This window comes from Archocentrus centrarchus, chromosome 10, assembly GCF_007364275.1.
Source record: "Archocentrus centrarchus isolate MPI-CPG fArcCen1 chromosome 10, fArcCen1, whole genome shotgun sequence".
Classification (NCBI taxonomy): Eukaryota; Metazoa; Chordata; class Actinopteri; order Cichliformes; family Cichlidae; genus Archocentrus; species Archocentrus centrarchus.
The window spans coordinates 17,619,937-17,640,682 of NC_044355.1; the positions used below are offsets into that span (position 1 = coordinate 17,619,937).

The 20,746-nt window shown below is 44.0% G+C and overlaps 1 protein-coding gene across 1 annotated transcript; it reads right to left on the minus strand.

The window, feature by feature from the left end:
• Window positions 1-14,097: 14,097 nt before the first annotated feature.
• LOC115787363 (peroxidasin homolog) lies at window positions 14,098-20,422 on the minus strand. The gene is made up of 7 exons (XM_030740041.1): window positions 20,292-20,422; window positions 16,203-16,523; window positions 15,752-16,009; window positions 15,194-15,511; window positions 14,766-15,023; window positions 14,551-14,676; window positions 14,098-14,321 (listed from the first exon to the last, which is right to left on the minus strand). Exons 1-7 carry the CDS (start codon window positions 20,395-20,397, stop codon window positions 14,125-14,127), a joined length of 1,584 nt encoding a protein of 527 aa, XP_030595901.1. The 5' UTR covers window positions 20,398-20,422; the 3' UTR covers window positions 14,098-14,124.
• Window positions 20,423-20,746: the final 324 nt, after the last annotated feature.

Genomic DNA, 20,746 nt, shown 5'->3' on the forward strand with positions numbered 1-20,746 from the left:
CTATTCAAGAGGAAACCCTCCAGCGTCACGACCATATGCTCCGTCTGGTTTCCAGTCAGCTGGGCGCAGCCACCCAACAGCTCGCCGATCTCCGAGGTATGTTGGAATCCACCATGTCATCCGCTACGCCCCGTCACCAGGATTTATCCCCTCCGCCGACAGATCCGCCGGCTGGTTTGGCTTCCGCGACCGAGCCCGCCGTAGCGTTGGAGAAAGCCCTGCCCATCCCGGAGGTGTTCCGCGGTGAGTTAGGGAAATGTGGAGGTTTCCTCACCCAATGTTCCCTCGTTTTCCGGCAACAGAGAAATGCCTACGCTTCTGATTGTGCAAAGATTGGTTTTATGGTCAATCTGTTCCGCGGTAGAGCATTAGAGTGGGGGCACGCTGTGTTACGGGGAAACCCCGATCTGTCTTTCCCTGCGTTCTTGTCTCGATTTAAGGAGGTGTTTGATAAAGGCACCCGCCCTGAATCCGCATCCCAGAAGTTGCTCAGCCTGCGGCAGGGACAACAGAGCATGGCGGATTTCTCCGTGGATTTCCGGATCCTCGCGGAGGAGGCCGGCTGGGAGGAAAAGGCGCTCAGGGGAGTATTCCTGAACAATATTAATGATGATCTCAAGTATGAACTTGCCACTAGGGATTTGCCTCAGTCCTTGGAGGCCGTGATTTCATTGTGTATCCATGTAGATGACCGCCTGAGAGCACGACGGACTCCGAGGAACTACAACTCCCAGCATGCCCCTCGCCGGGCGGTTTCCGCGGACCGGAGGAGCCTCCTAGCGGACGACAGCTCGGCTACGGCGCCCCCTTGCGGCGCGGAGGAGCAACCCATGCAACTCGGCCGCGCACGGCTGTCTCTCTCTGAGCGACGACGGAGATGGGAGGCGGGGGAGTGCATCTACTGTGGCAAAAAGGGCCACTACATCGCGTCATGCCCTGTTTGCCCAAAAGACCGCGCCCGTCAGTAATGGTGGGGATACTGGCGGGTCAAGCTAACGCATGCTCCTCCCTGCCCAGATTCACGCTTCAGACAAGGATAAATCTTCCATCAGGCAGTCACACAGTCTTGGCACTCCTCGATTCCGGAGCTGAGAAAAATCTCATGGACCGTGCCCTCGCCCAGCAGTGGGGTGTTCCATCCACAGCGCTACCCACGCCTCTCCTGGTCTCCGCTCTGGACGGCGCCAAGCTTTCTGAAATCACTCACAAGACCCAACCGCTTTCTGTGACTCTGTCGGGTAATCACTCTGAACGGCTCTCCTTTTACCTGTTTGACTCTGCACAGACGCCCATCGTCCTCGGCTTTCCCTGGTTGCAACTGCACAATCCACAGATTAACTGGGCGAATCGCAGCATCTCGGGTTGGAGTGAGCGGTGCCACCAGCGCTGCCTCAGATCCGCAACTCCCTCTCTCCCTCGGTCCACCGATTTGGGGGAGGGGACCCCACCTGACCTGTCCGGCGTCCCCTCGATCTATCACGACCTCGCTGAAGTATTCAATAAGGACCGGGCTGTTTCCCTGCCTCCCCACCGGCCTTACGACTGCGCCATCGACCTCATCCCGGGGGCGCCCTACCCCTCCAGCCGCCTCTACAGCATCTCTCCGCAGGAACGGGATGCCATGGAAAAATATATCACCGAAGCTCGGGCGTCCGGTCTGATTCGACCCTCCACCTCTCCCATGGGCGCGGGGTTTTTCTTCGTGGCCAAGAAGGACAAGACCCTCCGGCCCTGTATTGACTACCGCGGTCTGAACGAAATCACTGTGCGCAACAAATATCCTTTGCCACTTCTCACCTCTGCCTTTGAGCTCCTGCAGGGGGCAGCCATCTTCACCAAACTGGATCTCCGGAACGCTTACCATCTCGTCCGGATCCGGCAGGGAGACGAGTGGAAGACTGCCTTCAACACTCACCTCGGCCACTTCGAGTATCTTGTCATGCCCTTCGGCCTAACCAACGCGCCAGCTGTGTTCCAGGCCCTCGTAAACGACATACTCCGGGACTTCATCAATCATTTTGTGTTTGTCTATCTCGATGATATTTTGATCTTCTCATCCTCATTACAGGAGCATCAGGGACATGTGCGGCAGGTGTTGCAGCGGTTACTGGAGAATCGTCTGTTCGTGAAGGGGGAGAAGTGCGAGTTTCATGTGGAGTCCACGGCGTTCTTGGGATACATTATTGGTAAAGGGCAGATCAAGGCGGACCCAGTTAAGGTACAAGCGGTCCTGGATTGGCCCGAGCCAGCGGATCGGAAACAGCTGCAGCGTTTTCTGGGCTTCGCCAATTTCTACCGCCGCTTCATTAAAGATTACAGCTCCATCACCCATGCTCTGACCTCTCTCACCTCTCCCAAGATTCCTTTCAGATGGACCCCCGCCGCTGCAGAGGCTTTCGCGCTCCTGAAGGGTCGGTTTGCCTCCGCACCCATCCTCATCCAACCTGACCTATCCAACTCATTCGTCGTGGAGGTGGACGCGTCCGACGTGGGGGTAGGGGCAGTGTTGTCCCAACAGTCCATGGGTAGCCTCCGACCCTGCGCCTTCTTCTCTCGCCGCCTCTCCCCGGCAGAACGGAATTACGACGTAGGGGACCGGGAGCTGCTGGCCATCAAACTAGCCTTGGAAGAATGGCGGCACTGGCTGGAGGGCGCGACGCATCCCTTCTTGGTCTGGACTGATCACAAGAACCTGGCCTATCTGCGAACCGCCAGACGTTTGAAACCCCGGCAGGCCAGGTGGGCCTTGTTTTTTACCCGATTTAACTTTACGATCTCTTATAGACCTGGGTCACGGAATGTCAAGCCCGACGCTCTGTCCCGACAGTTCAGCTCCACGGACTCCTCCTCGCAGCCAGAGTTTGTCTTGCCTCCCTCTTGCGTCATTGGAGCCATCACCTGGGAGATCGAATCCGCCATTCAGGCAGCTCTACGGACTGAACCAGATCCTGGGACGGGACCCCCCAACCGCCTTTATGTTCCCTCTCGAGTGCGAAGCCGCGTACTGCAATGGGGACACGCAGCCAAATTCACGTGCCATCCCGGGGCCAATCGCACTGTGGCCTTCCTCCAGCGTTATTTCTGGTGGCCTACATTGATTAAGGATACCCGTGAGTACGTGGCAGCATGCAGCATTTGTGCACAAAATAAACCTTCTCTGTCACCTCCATCAGGTCTCCTCCGGCCCTTACCCACCCCTAAGCGACCATGGTCTCACATAGCTCTGGACTTCGTCACAGGACTTCCTCCCTCTGAAGGAAACACCGTGGTCCTGACCATTATCGACCGGTTTTCCAAGGCCACCCACTTCGTTGCGCTACCCAAGCTCCCCTCCGCCTTGGAGACGGCCCGGCTTCTCACCACCCACGTTTTTCGGCTCCATGGGATTCCTGAAGACATCGTGTCGGATCGGGGGCCCCAGTTCACATCTCAGGTCTGGAAGGAGTTCTGTACATCTCTCGGAGCCAAGGTGAGCCTCTCCTCTGGTTATCATCCCCAGACAAATGGGCAGACGGAACGGGCCAACCAGGAGTTGGAGGCAGCATTACGATGCGTGGCGTCCACCAATCAGGCCACCTGGAGTTCCCACTTGGCGTGGGTTGAGTATGCACATAACTCTCTCTCCTCCTCCGCCACAGGGGTGTCCCCCTTCGAGGCCTCCTTGGGTTTCCAACCGCCACTCCTCCCTGCCATCGAGGAGGATCTCACCATTCCCTCCGTCCAGCATCACCTTCGCCGCTGTCGCCGGCTATGGAGGTCCACCCGCGCAGCTCTGCTTCGGACGAAGGAGCAAAACAAACGCGTCGCTGATCGCCATCGGACCCCTGCGCCGGACTACCAACCAGGCCAAAAGGTATGGCTCTCCACGAAAAATGTTCCAGTCCGTGCCGAGTCTAGGAAACTGGCCCCCACCTTCCTGGGGCCCTTCGAGATCGACTCCATCGTTAACCCTGTGTCTGTCCGCCTCAAACTCCCTCGTACCATGCGCATCCATAACGTCTTCCATGTCTCCCAACTTAAGCCTGTTGCCACCAGTCCTTTGTGCCCTCCAGCTGCCTCACCTCCTCCTGCCCGTTTTCTCGATGGCCAGCGGATCTACACCGTCCGTCGCATTATGGACGCCCGCCGTCGGGGGCGGGGTTATCAGTTCTTGGTGGACTGGGAGGGCTACGGTCCCGAAGAGCGATCCTGGGTGTCCCGAGCTAACATTCTGGATGCGGCCATGGTGCGGGAGTTCCGGCGGCGCCATCCCGAGAAGTTTCGGTCGCCAGGAGGCTCCCGTTGAGGAGGGGGTACTGTCATAACCTAGGGGGAGGGTCTGCGTGTGTGTGTGTCTGTATACATGTGTGTTTGTCCTGCGGGCCACAGCGGAGGTTCCGGTGTCTCCGCCTCCCTAGGGCGGAGATCACCACACCTGCTACGGATCAAGCCATCAGGCAGGGTCTTTTTAAGCTGCCAGCAGACCATCACTCTTCGCTGGATCATTGACTACTTCTCAGTTAGTACCGGCTCTCTGGTGTGACTCTCGCTTTCGTGGATGTATATTACTTACCTGCTCTTCGTGTTCGCTCCTTTTTCAGATCCCCGTGTCAGTTCCTGCTCGTCCTTTCGGAAACCCCGGCTTTTCGTCAACCCGCCGCTCCACGCCGTACCACAGCTGGCCCCTCACCACCTGGGAATTCCTTCAGCCTCTCGACCCGCTTCAGCCGCCGCCCCCCTCGCCTTCCTGGACCCCCTTGTCTTTGCACCTCTGTCAATCACTGTAAATAAACTTGCACCTTGCTTTCATCAGCCACCGCTTGTGTGTCCTCTTCCTCCTCGAGTCCTGACAATATTGACATAATATAATTGTTTCAACAATTCTCTTTTTTCGGTGTAGATCTGCATTTTAAAATTTGTTGCAGGAACATGTGATGAAATTCTGTGGTCAGGTCAACACTGACCTGAACCATACTGTGAAGATACAGAATGTGCATATGTTGTATGTGCATTTGCATATGTTGCAGTCTTTATGGTCAGGATTGAACTCTCAAAGTTGTGACAACTGTATTTATTTTTTATTAGTATTTTTTGGGCACCTTTATTCGATAGTTTTCAGTAAAGAGGAAGCAGAAAAATAAGGGGAAATGGAGAAGGATAGACAATGAACAAAAGACATCAGGTCAGAATCAAACCCAGGCCACTATATTTAACCTTAGTGGGCTGAGGTCAAATATAGTGAGCTAAACCAGTCCCCATGACAACTTTGTTCTTGTTTTGCAGGTGTGGAAACTCGCTGTGATGCTAGACAGGATGGAGCTCAGTGTTATGGAGCTTTGGGTGGAACTGTGGACATCCAGCTGATGAACAGCACCTCAGACAAACTTAGATACCAACTGCTAAAAACGCCATCAAAGATACTAGACGTGAAAAATAATATGGTTATTTCTAATATCATAGAGCATAGATCTATTTTTCACAGTAATGGAACATTTAGGGTCAGTAACCTCAGCAGCACAGACAGTGGGAATTATAGCTTTCAAATCTTTGATTCAGATGGAAGAAGATCAGCTGAGTGGACTTTACATTTGTTTATTCAAGGTAATTTTATTCTCTGTTGGAAATTAAACCAACAGATATACATATAATAGATATACATTTAACATTTTGATTTTTTTTTTTTTTTTTTGTCTTTTTAAATTTTATTTATTTAAGGAGGACAGTGCATATTAATGAGCATTTAACCAATGTAAAATATGCTGGATTATAGCCATAAGCTAATTTTCATCTGCAGTCCTCCTGGCAAGTTGGTGTCGCCATAGTTTAAAACACACACAACAATAAAAAAATATATTAAAAATATTCTTATACAGCTATAATAACATAATAAAACAGACCCAAGATGCTTCTGTGAATTGCACGTTTTGATGATCTATATAACATATCTCACAAATTTTCAGATACATGTATTTTATACACTTCGGGCGCCGCGCGAGCAGGCAGCCAGTTTCAGCAGCTCCGCACTAATTCCGTGTTTTTCCTCATTTTGTTTAGTATTAGATGTGTTTTTGTGTTTCTGTATCTTCTGCTCTTTTTCCTCATGATGGAGCAGACTTTTTTCTGGAAAACTTTGTTTTTATTTACCCTTTTTATGGTGTTTATGTTTGGAGACTGCGAGAGTGGCCACGCTCCTATTGTTTACTCTCGGGACCAGCTGATCTCCATCGGGTGCTCCGCTGTGCCTACTCCTGCAGAACGACTCGATATTCCCCGCGAACTGAGAAGGAAGAGACGCGGGAGACGTGCGGGCATAGGTCGTCGTTGCCAGGGGAGAAGGTACAGGCCCGTCATCCCGTCCATCATCATGGGAAACGTGAGATCTCTTCCCAACAAAGTGGACGAGCTGGCGGCGCTAACGCGACATCAAAGGAGCTACCGGGAGAGCAGCCTCATGTGCCTGACGGAGACGTGGCTAACCGAGCTAACCCCGGACTCACACATAAACATGGACGGCTTTCATTTGATCCGTGCTGACAGAACCAAGGAGAGTGGTAAGAAGAGGGGCGGGGGTCTGGCTGTGTTTGTGAACGATAGATGGTGCAACTCCAGACATCTAACCATCAAAGAGACGCTCTGCAGTAAGGACATTGAACTGCTCGCTGTTGGTATGAGACCGCACTATCTTCCTCGGGAGTTTTCACATGTTATTGTGATAACTGTGTATGTGCCGCCCTCTGCTAACGCTGCTGCAGCCTGCGATGTCCTCCATGCTACTACCAGCAGACTCCAAACACAGCACCCACAGGCCCTCTTTCTGATCTCAGGGGACTTTAACCACGTCTCCCTGTCCTCCACTCTCCCCACCTTCACCCAGTATGTCACCTGCCACACCAGGAATACCAACACACTGGATCTACTGTATGCCAACATCAAGGAGGCATACAGCTCATCACCTCTGCCTCCCCTGGGGGGCTCAGATCACAACCTGGTTCATCTCCAGCCTGTGTACAAACCCTTGGTACACAGAGAACCAGTTGTGACACACACAGTGAAGAAATGGTCTGAGGAGACTGAAGAAGCTCTGAGAGACTGCTTTAGCTCCACTGTGTGGGAAGAGCTTTGTGCCCTTCATGGGGAGGACATCGACAGCATCACGGACTGCATCACTGATTACATCAATTTCTGCGTGGAAAACACTGTGCCCACCAGGAGGGTACGGTGTTTTTCAAACAACAAACCCTGGATCAACTCTGAAATAAAGGCTCTCCTGAAGGAGAAGAAGAGAGCCTTTAGATCAGGAAATAAGGAGGAGCTGAGAGCCGTGCAGAAGGATCTGAGAAGGAAAATCAGGGATGGAAAAAACATCTACAGGAAGAAGATGGAGGACCAGCTACAGCAGAGCAACATCAGTGGGGTTTGGAGGAGTTTGAACTCAATTTCAGGCCACAAACCAAGCCCTAGGGTTGTGGGAAACTTAGAGTGGGTTAACAACCTGAACCAGTTCTTTAACAGGTTTGACCAGCCACCCACCCCTCCCCCAGCCCAGTCCCCCCTGCTGTCAGCCCCACCATCTTTAATGACTGCCAACCTTTCTTCTTCTTGGGACCTCACACCTCTCAGCTCTCAGCCATCACCCACCCCCTTCACTTCTGAGGACTCCATCTCACAACCCCCATCCCCCACCTCCATCTTGTCCCTCTCAACTCATCATGTGAGGAAGGAGCTACGTAAGATCAAGGTGCGAAAGGCTGCTGGTCCAGACGGCATCAGCTCCAGGCTCCTGAGGTGCTGCGCAGATCAGCTGTGTGGCATCATGGGATACATGATCAACCTGAGCTTGAAGCTGGGGAAAGTACCACAACTGTGGAAGACCTCCTGTGTGGTACCGGTACCAAAGACCAAACATCCAAAGGATCTCAGCAGCTACAGGCCGGTAGCCCTGACATCGCATCTAATGAAGACCCTCGAGAGGCTGGTCCTCAACCATCTACGCCTCATGGTGTCGTCTTCGTTGGACCCGCTGCAGTTCGCCTACCGGCCTGGCATCGGGGTGGATGACGCCATCATCTACCTCCTGCACCGAGCTCTGACCCACCTGGAGAAGCCTGGAAGCACTGTGAGGATCATGTTCTTTGATTTCTCCAGTGCTTTTAACACCATCCAGCCAGGACTTCTGAGAGACAAGCTGGAACTGTCAGGAGTGGACCACCACATCTCCGAGTGGATACTGGACTACCTCACTGACCGCCCACAGTACGTGAGGACACAGGGCTGTGTCTCTGACAGGCTGGTCTGCAGTACGGGGGCCCCACAGGGAACTGTGCTGGCACCGTTCCTCTTCACCCTCTACACTGCAGACTTCTCCATCAACTCCCCACGCTGCCATCTGCAGAAGTTCTCTGACGACTCTGCCATAGTTGGCCTCATCACAGGTGAGGATGACTCAGAGTACAGACAGTGGACTCAGGACTTTGTGGACTGGTGCCAGCGGAACCACCTCCTGATCAACGCCGCTAAAACCAAGGAGCTGGTGGTGGATTTCCGCAGGCGCAGACCCACCACACGGACACCGGTGAACATCCAGGGAGTGGACATTGAGATAGTGGACTCTTATAAGTACCTGGGTGTTCACCTAAACAATAAACTGGACTGGACTCATAACACTGATGCGCTCTACAGGAAGGGTCAGAGCAGACTCTACCTGCTGAGAAGGCTGAGGTCTTTTGGAGTGCAGGGGACACTCCTGAAGACCTTCTATGACTCTGTGGTGGCATCAGCCATCTTCTATGCAGCAGTATGTTGGAGCAGCAGCTTGTCTACAGCTGAGAGGAAGAGGATAGACAAGCTCATCAGGAAAGCCAGCTCTGTCCTAGGATGTCCTCTCGACTCAGTGCAGGTGGTGGGAGACAGAAGGACTCTGACCAAAATAAACTCACTGATGGACAAGGTCTCCCATCCCATGCATGAAACTGTTGCTGAGCTGGAGAGCTCCTTCAGTGACAGACTGCTGCATCCTAAATGCACAAAGGAGCGTTACCGCAGATCCTTCCTCCCAGCAGCTGTAAGACTTTATAACCATCACTGCTCCCAACAAAAACCACAATAGCCTACACAATGTAGGATAATATATAATATACTGTAAATAGTCCGGCCTGTTAAGGTTCAACACACAGGCACATCATGTACATTGTATATAGTGTTATTATTATTATTAGTAGTATTAAGGTTAATATTGTTTGTTGATTTTATATATATTCTTTTCTTAATAGTGTGAATTATTATATCTTTATTTATATTTATAATAACTGCGGCTGCTGTTACACCCAAATTTCCCCTCTGTGGGACAATAAAGGCTGTTTCTTCTTCTTCTTCTTATTCTTTGTACTTCTTCATTAGAGACTATAAAATCTGATTTCAAATCAAAGCTCATCTGTGTGTTTCTCTCAGCTCCTGTGTCCTCTGTCCTGCTGGTCTCTGAGTGTCTGTCCCAGGGAGAGATGAGGGTGTCCTGCTCCTCTGAGGGAGGGGACAGTCCTCAGTACAGCTGGACTCTGGATGGACGCACACTGACAGATGCTGAGCTCCTTTCTGGAAACAATGAGAGTAACATCATCACTCTGAAACAGCACGTCTCAGGACATCTGGTCTGCTCAGTCAGGAACAACGTCAATAATGTCTCCAAAGAAGAGAGGATATCTACCTGTGGTGAGTGAAAACATTGTGACAATCACTTTTGGACAATTTTTTTGTCAGTTTTGTCAATTATCTGTTTTTGCTCATAGGCTTCATTTTCATTAACTGCACCTCAATGAATGGGACACAGATATCAGGGTGGGTGCATGAAGACAATAACAGCCTGTGTACTGAACTGACAGCACAAACTGCTGAGTCTAAGGAAAGTGTCCGAGTGTCAAATAAAATCTCCACTAATATCACACCCTTCAATCAAGCTGTGAGCAGTGATTGTCTATGGTACATGAGTAAGTAAAAAATAACTCTACTGCAATAGATCTATTGATGTTATTTTCTCCTACTTTCTTAGTGTGTCTTCATAAAAACACGTGTTTGCTGACCTGTTCATTTTTCTTTCTTTCTTTCTTTGTTTTTGGGAACAACAAATGTGCCAGTGATCAGTGGAGTTCTCTCAGCACTGGCAAGTTTCTTAGCTGTGGGTGCAGCAGTCATCTGTGCTCAGAGGAAAAAGCAAAAGAACAAACCTACAAAACAGGAAGGTATAATAAAACTTCGTTTTCCTCACTTTGCTCAGATTGCTTTCAGAAAAACTGCTATGAAGAATATATAAAACTGCTATGAAGGAAAAAAATGTTTTTGATATCCCTGCTTGCTAATTTGCAGATGAATGTGACGAGGACGTAACCTACGCTGATGTCAGGGTCATGAAATGTCAAAGGAAGGAAGTTGAACAAAGAGCAGAGGTGGAGGTGGAGGTGGATGCAAAGGCCGAGGTGGACTATGGCCAAGTCAAGATTTTAGGAGATGATTGTATGTATGCCAATATCCATAAAGTCAGGTGATTCAAGTGATCGGTGCCTTTAAAGAGACTGAAAGTTGGTGATGTCAAGATGCCTGAAGGTCTTTGCTTTATGTAAGTGCGTAACTGTAAGGATCATCTAACAACACCCAAAGAACAAAATTAATACACTGCTAAATAAAATAAATAAAAAAAATAAAGGAACACTTTTTGATCAGAGTGTAGCATCAAGTCAGTTAAACTTCTGGGATATTGATCTGGTCAGTTAAGAAGCAGAGGGGGTTGTTACTCAGTTTCAGCTGCTTTGGTGTTAATGAAATTAACAACAGGTGCACTAGAGGGGCAACAGTGACACAACCCCCAAAACAGGAATGGTTTTACAGGCGGGGGCCACTGACATTTGTTCCCTCCTCATCTTTTCTGACTGTTTTTTCAACTAGTTTGCATTTGGCTAGGATTAGTGTCACTACTGGTAGATATTTTACAGTCCTGATAACCCAATTCTTAAAATATTGAAATTTTCTTTTTGAACATCAAATATTATTTAAATTATGCTTGATCAATTTCATCATTTAAACAAATCTGAATAATAAGTTATAATATGAAAGTGTTAGTACTCAGTGTTGTCTATATTTATAACAGTATTTCTCCATAGATGATTAATTATTTATTTAAATTAGGACATTGCATATTAATCAATATATCAGCAATGAGCATCAGTGTAAATATGCTGGAGTTAGCACAAAAGCTAGTTTTCATCCGTTGTCCTGAGGCAGGTAAGAACAGAAAACATCCAACAAAATAAAGAGCAGAGAATAATACAAACATCACCTATATAATATATAGCACAAACAACATAAACTTACAGTAAAGATAGGACACCCTAATAAAATCAAAAAGTAATCTACATATGAGTGCACCTCCAGTTAGTTTTCATCCAATGTTTCAAAGAGTTTTTAAAGCTAGAGTAGGTGCCACGGTGTGTTCCACGACTGCGTCCCTCTAACGGACACCATCCTGCGCCGCTGTACATTACAATCGCCTCTGGTCAGTGCTCTCTCTTACTCCATTAAACTATTCTCTCACTTCAAGTGAATTTTTAAAGTGGAACATCTGAAAAATGTAAAGTCACCAAACTGGAAATTGGAATTATTTTCTTAAGATTAAGAAGACACATTTATTTTATTTCTGACTTGGCAAATTCTAGCTTTCCTGACTTTGTGTCATTCAAAGACTGACGCTTGGGACAGAAAAGGAGAGTCTTCCAACAAGTCTGCAAGCATTTAAAATTACACGTTTTTGCAGTTTGCATGTAACTAAATAAATATCTGTGCAGTCTCTTGAAATGGTTTTAAACCATAACATGTGAAACAAAATTATGCTTTGTGATTTTTTTTTATATGTATACAATGCTAACGTGGTAGACTAAACTTGTTTGACATTTGAGCCTCATGATGTCACACCTAACTGTCATACTGCCTTCTACTGATACATCTACTGTAACATAATTTTTTTATAAGAGGAGAAGAAAAGAAATAAAATATCCATAGTACTGTACTTCACTGTTTTTACCTTCATTTTCATTTTATGTATTGCATAAATGTGTTTTAAGGGAATTGAACGTGTTTTTTATTTGTCTCTATGGACCTCTGAAGCACTTGAATAAAACGAGTAAACCGTGTTTAAAATAGTAATTTTGAGTAGACTTTACTAAACTGAGAGTATAAATGACTTAAAATATTAAGTACTTGGTACAGTTTTTAATCTTGTTACTTAAACTTGAGTGTAAGTAGAGTTCATTTAAAATTCCTTTGTTAGTACAATGTACATTTTTCTTTTTCTTTTTTGTTTTTAAAGACAATCTGTTTGCATGCTTTTCTTAAAATGGTTGACTAATTACAATTTACAGTATAGCTATTCTTAAATGTTTATATTTCAAAACATCTTTTAAGGGCAGCCTTTAATTTGACACAAAAACCTAGTTTACAAAGCTTGTTTTATGTTTATCTCATATCATTTTAATTACAAACAGTATTGGGGCAAAGGCCTTTGGTTACTGCCGGGAAGTGAACAAGAAGATGTGTTACGTTTCCCTTCTTGTTTCACTGAGGTTGTTGCTGTTCCCTAAAGATATTTATATATTCAGTGAAGCTCCTTTTTAAAACTTGCAAGTATTTTAAAGAAAACAATGATCTAAAAATATTCATGCAGGCAAAGCACTGTTATGTGTACCAAATTTCAGTGCTGAGCAACACCACATGATAGAAAACACGAGGACGATGGCATAAGAAAATTAGGTTGGCTTCAGAACAGGAACAGAGAAGAGGTGAAAAACGTTTTAGACCGATGTGAAACAACACTGCACAGATGTTAGCTCCTTGTTACCTCTGCCAGTAATGAGGAACTGAAAAGTTACTAATCTGCTTCCTCTGACACTAGAATAGTTCTGGCTGGATGCCCAAAGAGTGTGTTTTGCCCACAGAGTCATGAGTACCATTAAGGGCAGTAGGAATGTCATGGGTGCTGCAGCACCCCCTGTCTCCTTTACAGGTCACAACAGCAGATCTGTATCCCTGGCATCCTCTTCTGTCACACCAACCCTCTGCATGTCCTCCTTCACTGCATGGATGAATCCTCTATGTGGTCTTTTCCTTTTCCTCTTCCCTGGCATCTCCAACATCTTCAACATCCTTTGCCCAGTTTATCTGATATTATCTATCACAGCCATGTGAAGCTATGTGATGTCAAAGAACTACACAATTCTTTCTCGATTACTACCCACTTACAAAAGAAGCTCCATCAAACAGCTCCACCCCTTGGTTTTTGAGATTCTGCGGCCTCATCCAAGTGATCATTCTCCATCTCCAACAGTTTTTATAACATTGCACCCAGCTGAAGGTAATACGCTAGCTTATCATGAGCAGTTTAACATTATTAGTAAGCAGTAATTCACACTAATACCTTTGCTCCAAAAAGGTATTTGACTATGTTGTAAGCTATTCAAACTGAGCATAGTAAAATATTGTGCAAAACTTCCCAAATGACTAAACTCCTCACCCAATCTCTAAGGGACAGGCCAGCCAAGCCTTGGAGAAATCTCATTTCTTATTTACCTTGTATCTGCGATCTCTTTTGGTCATTACCCAGAGCTCGTGGCCTTAGGGTAGGGATGCAGATCAATTGATAACTCTACATATTATTTTTTATTATTAATCCTTTATTTATACAGGAAAATCTCTTGAGACTTATTGTCTCATTTACAAGAGAGACCTGTTACAAACATAAAAAAGGAGATAAAAACAGTTACAATACAATCTACTTAACACTTCTCCTTAACACTTTTCAGCTCTCTCTTCACTACAACGGACAACAGCATCCACATCACTGCAGATGTGGACCCAAACCATAAGTCAGTCTTCCACTTCCACTTCCCTCACTTGTGAACAAGAACCAAGATACTTATAAAAACAGACACAAAGTCACCTAAAATCAATATTAAATATTTAATCATTTTAAAGAACAAAATTAAAAAAAAAAAAAACATGCTGAAAATATTTAATGAGCGGGGAATAAAAAGAACAAAAGAATTTCCCCCTAAATGCTTTTTTCACACCTGTGAACACAGGTCAAATGACAGAAGGCAAAAGGTGAAATTAAGTGTTGGTGTAAGTTCCAGAACTTGTCATTTCAACCATCAGAACAGAGTTCTTGGGATAATTCATCGTTTCTGGGACAGCAGAGGCTTCAGCTTTCTCATTTTTCTTTTTCTTCCAGGCAAAGTAGATGGAAATCCCAATTAATAGGAGAATTACTACAACTGCTCTCAAACCACATATAAGCAGGGAGTTTCCTGTTCAGAGACACAAAATCACATGTTAAGCAGAGCTGTGAGGGGAGAGTTTTCACTTATGTATTTATGGTATGTGAGCCAGAGAAGAAGAAGTTAGATTTAGATTTAGAGTTAGAGATTTAGAGTTAGATTTTACTTACTAATGTTGCATGGGTTATCAATGCTGGCAATTAGATTGATGGGTATCATATGTGTGATGGTAGAACTGACACTATTCTATTCTGCTTACCTGCAGTACTGCCACTGGTCATGATGGGGTCTGTTGTTGGTTCAATGCACAGGGTGTTGTCATCTTTATGTACCCACCCTGATATCTGTGTCCCATTCATTGATGTGCAGTTAATGAAAATAAAGCCTAGAGTAAGTAAACAGATAGTTAATGACATGATGACCATGAAATTACATTTGTGCTTATTAGCTTGTATTCATGATGTTCTCACTCACCACAGGTAGATATCCTTTGTTTTATGGAGACATTACTGACGTTGTTCCTGACTGAGCAGACCAGATGTCCTGAGATGTGCTGTTTCAGAGTGATGATGTTACCCTCATTATTTCCAGAAAGGAGCTCAGCATTTGTCAGTGTGCGTCCATCCAGAGTCCAGCTGTACTGAGGACTGTCCCCTCCCTCAGAGGAGCAGGACACCCTCATCTCTCCCTGGGACAGACACTCAGAGACCAGCAGGACAGAGGACACAGGAGCTGAGAGAAACACACACAGATGAGCTTTGATTTTCAAAACAAAACTTGGTAATTTTTTTACAGGCATAAAATACATACATGAAAATTTGTATGTATACATAATATTATTGATTCAGTGTAAAAAAAATAGATCTATTAAAGACATCATTTCCCAATACTGAAGAAATTACCTTGCACAAATAACTGTAAAGTCCACTCGCTGGTTGTTGTTCCATTTGAATAAAAGGTTATGAGGCTGTAATTACCACTATCATTCCTGCTCAGGTTATTGAGCCTAAATGTTCCATTATTGGGAAAAAAAGATCTATGTTTCATGATATTAGAAATAACCTTATTGTTTCTCACATATAGTATTTTTAATGAATTCTTTGTCATTTCATATCTAGCTATTTCTGAGCTGCTGTCCATCAGCTGGATGTCCACACTTCCTCCCAAAGCTCCATAACACTGAGCTCCATCCTGTCTGCCATCACAGTGAGTTTCCACAACTGCAAATAAAAAAGTAAAAACAAAATTGTCACAATTTTGAGTGTTCAGTCTCCACCAGAAGGACTATGGGAGAAAAATGCAAATATTTACCCATAACCCTTGACTGTCTTTATGCAAAGATTCAATGGTGCACACTTGAGTACATGCTATTATTGTCTTCACACACCCAGCCTGATATATGTGTCCCGCTGTTTGGAGTGCAGTTAATGAAAATTAAAATTCATAATGTTCTCACTCACCACAGGTAGATATTATCTGTTTTTTGGAGACATTACTGACGTTGTTCCTGACTGAGCAGACCAAATGTCCTGAGACGTGCTGTTTCAGAGTGATGATGTTACCCTCACTGTTTCCAGAAAGGAGCTCAGCATCTGTCAGTGTGCGTCCATCCAGAGTCCAGCTGTACTGAGGACTGTCCCCTCCCTCAGAGGAGCAGGACACCCTCATCTCTCCCTGGGACAGACACTCAGAGACCAACAGGACAGAGGACACAGGAGCTGAGAGAAACACACACAGATGACTTTTGATATCAAGTCAGAATCTTGATTATTTATTATAGTCTCTGATGAAGAACAAGTGTAAAACATAAAATAAATGTTTCTGAAATTCTGAGACATGTATAGATTACCAAAGCAATGTTAAATATAAAAATATTTATGCCTTTGTTTCCCAACAGGTGGAAAAAATTACCTTGAACAAACAGCTGTAGAGTCTGCTCGCCTGATGAGAGGCCATTGTTGTAAAAGGTCATAAGGCTGTAATTACCACTGTCATTCTTGCTTAGATTATTAATCCTAAATGTTCTGTTATGGGGAATAAAGAGAGATCTATGTTTTATGGTATTAGAAATAACATTATTATTTCTCATATCTAGTATTTTTAATGAATCCTTTAACAGTTGGTATCTAAGCATGTCTGAGGTCCTGTCCATCAGCTGGATGTCCACAGTTCCTCCCAAAGCTCCATAACACTGAGCTCCATCCTGTCTGGCATCACAGTGAGTTTCCACACCTGAAAATAAAAAAGCAAAAAAAAGCAAAATTGTCACAATTTTGAGCATTCGGTCTCTACCAGAAGGACTATGGCAGCAAATGTTTTCCTCAGACAGAAATGCTGCTTTCATGGCTCTGAATGTCTTTATGCAAGGATACATTTATTGGTGTACAGATGAGCAATCATGATTCTGGGTCTATGACCCAGTGTTTTGTGTTTTGGACTTTCTGTTATTTAATGTTTCTGTTAGATTCTTAGTTTATTGTAGGTTTTTACAGTTTTGAGAGTGTTTATATATATATATATATATATATATACACACACACACACTCTGGGCATAACCTGTGCGAAGACCCTATTGTAACTGCTTTGGACATTTAGGCAGATGAATTGCTTCTTTGAGGGCCTAAACATGCTCAAAAACTCATGAAATTTTGCACATATGTCAGATCTGGTGAAAATTTAAGTATTTTAATGGTTTCGGGAAATGTCCTTTCAAAATGGCTCTACAGCGCCACCTTTAGTTCAACTCCCACTCCTGCGTTTCACGTACATGTATGAAATTTGGTACACATATGTAACATATCCAGACGAACAAAAAAGACCACAAGGTCCAATGCCCAAACCCAACACGAAGTCCACCATTTTGAATTAAATGAGTGATTTTAGCGATTTCCTGCCCTCATACTTTTTCTAATAACTCATAAGTTTTGGATGTTATCAACTTCATGTTTGTTTTGTCTTATTTAGTTTGCAGCTTATCTGGGTTGAGTTCATGGTTGTAGTTTGGTTGAGTTCCATTCCTCGTTCAGTTTATTTTTTTTACATCACCTGTATTCTACTCTATATTCTACTCCGCTCCCCCTGTGTTTTCATCAGAGGTGGCAAAAGTACTGACATTCTGTACTTAAGTAGAAGTACAAGTACTTGTGTTAAAAAATACTTTGGTAAAAGTCGAAGTACTGGTTCAACTTCTTTACTTAAGTAAAAGTAAAGAAGTACAGGCTCTGAAATGTACTCAAAGTAAGAAAGTAAAAGTAGTTATTTGGAGGACGTTTCTACCTGCTATTTTTGTGTAAAACTAATCGAACCTCATTATATATTATTGTAATAATATAAAATAATACATGATGAGAGGTTAGAGTTAAAGGTAAGGACTGCAAAACAAACTGAGGTATGCTGACTTTGTGTAATTCAAATATTGTACGAAAATACTGCAGTTTAGTGTGTGATAAACAGGTTAGCTTGTTGTACTGTATTTACAGTAAAGCTCTGTGTTGGTGCACAGAGGCTGTGTTCATGGTCAGAGTTACAGGTTACATCCGTGTAGCAGAGATGAGTTTGAATCAAAGCTGCTGATGCTGAGATTCATTCACTGAATCCAACATTTCTACAGCCTGTATGCTGTCAGTGTAGGGGATGGAGATCAGCTAAGATAGCTGTGAAATTCTGGGTTACATCTTTGTGAGTTCAGTTCATCCACACAGAGCAGTAAACCTCAGAGCAGCAGCAGCAGGTCAGCTGATCACAGCCTGCACACCAACATCATTTACTGCAGCTACAATAGAAAGCTGTGATTCTTCTCCCCATGCGGCGCCACTACAGCTGATCTTAGGGTTCCTCCACCTTCTGAATCCCACTGTAACCCCTGAGTATCCTCATGTTTGTGTTTAGGTGGAGACACAGTCACCCTCTACTATGGAGGACACAGAGAATAGAGCTGTGTTTAAATTCCTTTTCACAGTTTGTGATTCAAGCTGAGTACATTCATTAGAATTAAAATTTAGATTTGAATAACATTTGTGTTCTCATGTATTATTTTATATAATAACAATAATATATAATAATGAGGTTCATTTAGCTTTACACAAAAATAGCAGGTAGAAATGTCTGCAAAAGAACTACTTCTACTTTCTTACTTTGAGTACATTTCAGAGCCTGTACTTTTTTACTTTTACTTAAGTAAAGAAGTTGAACCAGTACTTTGACTTTTACCAAAGTATTTTTTAACACAAGTACTTGTACTTCTACTTAAGTACAGAATGTCAGTACTTTTGCCATCTCTGACTGAATAAAACTCTTCATCAGTAGTATGATTAGGAACACTGCTGCTATCATTATGTTCATGCATTTGCCAGGGTGTTAATTAGCTACTCATTATTTAGGATTTCTGCCACTAAATTCCCTGCAGATAGTGTCATTTCTTGTAGCGACATTATGTGCTTTACGTAACGAAAACACTAGATGGCGCAAGAGCTTCCGTGACATCAGTTTTCATTTAATATATTCAGAGTTTCATTCAATACATTCAGACTTTCATTCAATATATTCAAGTTTCGTTCCATATATTCAGACTTTCATTCAATATATTCAGACTTTTATTTTAATATATATATATATATTCCATCCATCCATCCATTCGCTTCCGCACATCCTGTTAAGGGTCACGGGGGGGCTGGAGCCTATCCCAGCTGACAAGGCAGTAAGATGCAGGGTACACCCCGTACAGGTCACCAGCCTGTTGCAGGGCTGACACAGACAACCATGCACACCTGTGGGCAATTTAGAGAGACCAGTTAATCTAACCCCAGTAACTGCATGTCTTCATGATTGTGGAAGGAAACCCACACAGACGCAGGGAGAACATACAAACTCCACACAGCAAGAGTCCTGGGCTAAGGTGGAATTGAACCCAGACTATCAGATAGCTATTCTAGCTGTGAGGCAGCAGTGCTAACCATCATGCCACCATGCTGCTCAGTAACATGAATATGTTTTACAGTGTTGAACTGTGTCTGTCTAAATTTGGTAAAAAAACATGATAAAACTCAGCCCTGCTGAATGCTGGTACATTAACATTTACAAATAACATTGGTCCATGGAACAATAAAAAACTATACGAGAGAGGGTTGTGAACAAAAACCAAACAAAAATACCAAATGTCTACTATTCCAAACAGTGAGAGGCCTGGGCCAAGCCAGAATTGAACCCAGAGCTTCTAGATGGCATTCTACCTGTGAGGTAGCACTGCTAACCATCATGCCACCATGCAGCTGCACATTAATCCAGTCTGTTAAAACTGGTATAAACTAGAATTTTAGCAGGTGCAAAACTTGATATTAAGTTGTTTGAACTCAAACACATGATTACAATAAGATAGACCATCAAAAAGTACAGTCTACTCAGCATTAACAAGTAATGTTCACATTAAAGGCAATTTTAAGTAATATGAAATCAATATTTTTAAGTGGAATCAAAATCTGGGTTTACAGTGCACTGAAATCATGGTTAAAGAAGAGAATGAAACCAAGTTGCCACTCTGTGCATGTTAAAATAATTTCTAAAGTGAGTTCATTATGCCAGCTAAAAAGCCAAACTTTTACAAGAAAAAAAAGAAAATAGAACAGAAAAAAAAAACAGAATAAGAACATTTTTACTGCAACAATGAAAGCAAAGATCAGTTTGCTTACAAGACGTTGGTCTTGTGCCACAAGAACTAAGAGAATTAAGCACAAAATAAAAATTTTTCCTTACCAGCAATTGATGTATTTTCAAATGAAAGCACACATGTTATAGATTTTATTCAGCACTGTTGCCACATCATACGTCTATAGCTGACTGTGCAGCTGCATAAAATCATCAATAATAAATAAATATATAATAAAACAGATCTCTCAGCTGTCTGAAAGTATTTGAACTGCTTCAACATCCCAGAGGATTGAGTCAAATGTTATGGGATGTTATAGGATCAATAAAGTGCAACGTGAAAATATCTGAATATCTCACCATGAGACACTCCCAGTAGCATCACCATTAATCCTGCCACAGCTTCCATGTCTCCTTGATGTTCAGTGTGTTGATACAGTCTGCAGCTTAATTTAAAAGCATGCATAAATATCAGACAATTAACATTCAGAAACAGCTCCTTCTGCAGAACAGTCACCATTCACCGTCTGAGGAAAAGGTAAAAAAAAAAGGAAGTAAAACTAACAGCAGAAAAGAAAAAACGCCGGCTTCTTCATTCCCAGGTTTGTGTCATGATGCCTCAGTCCTGGTTTTGACTGTTGTAGAGATTTTTTCTTGTCTTTCAGGTTCTTTGGTTTTCATACAATTTCTTGTTCATTTATTCCCTTTCATGGATTTGTTATTGTTTTAATTTGTATTTATTGAATTTATTGGTTTCCATAATTTATGTTGCCTTCCATACAGTTCACCAGTTTTCAGTGTTTTTGTTTTGGTTT

What these genes read in the sequence shown, in the direction of transcription:
- LOC115787363 (XM_030740041.1), bottom strand. Translation starts at nt 20,397, where the DNA reads ATGCATGCTTTTAAATTAAGCTGCAGACTGTATCAACACACTGAACAT. An exon ending in TCTACAGCTGTTTGTTCAAG is followed by an intron (nt 16,010 to 16,202) that starts GTAATTTTTTCC and finishes TGTTTCTCTCAG; the next exon opens with CTCCTGTGTCCTCTGTCCTG. An exon ending in ACAGATAATATCTACCTGTG is followed by an intron (nt 15,512 to 15,751) that starts GTGAGTGAGAAC and finishes TTTTATTTGCAG; the next exon opens with TTGTGGAAACTCACTGTGAT.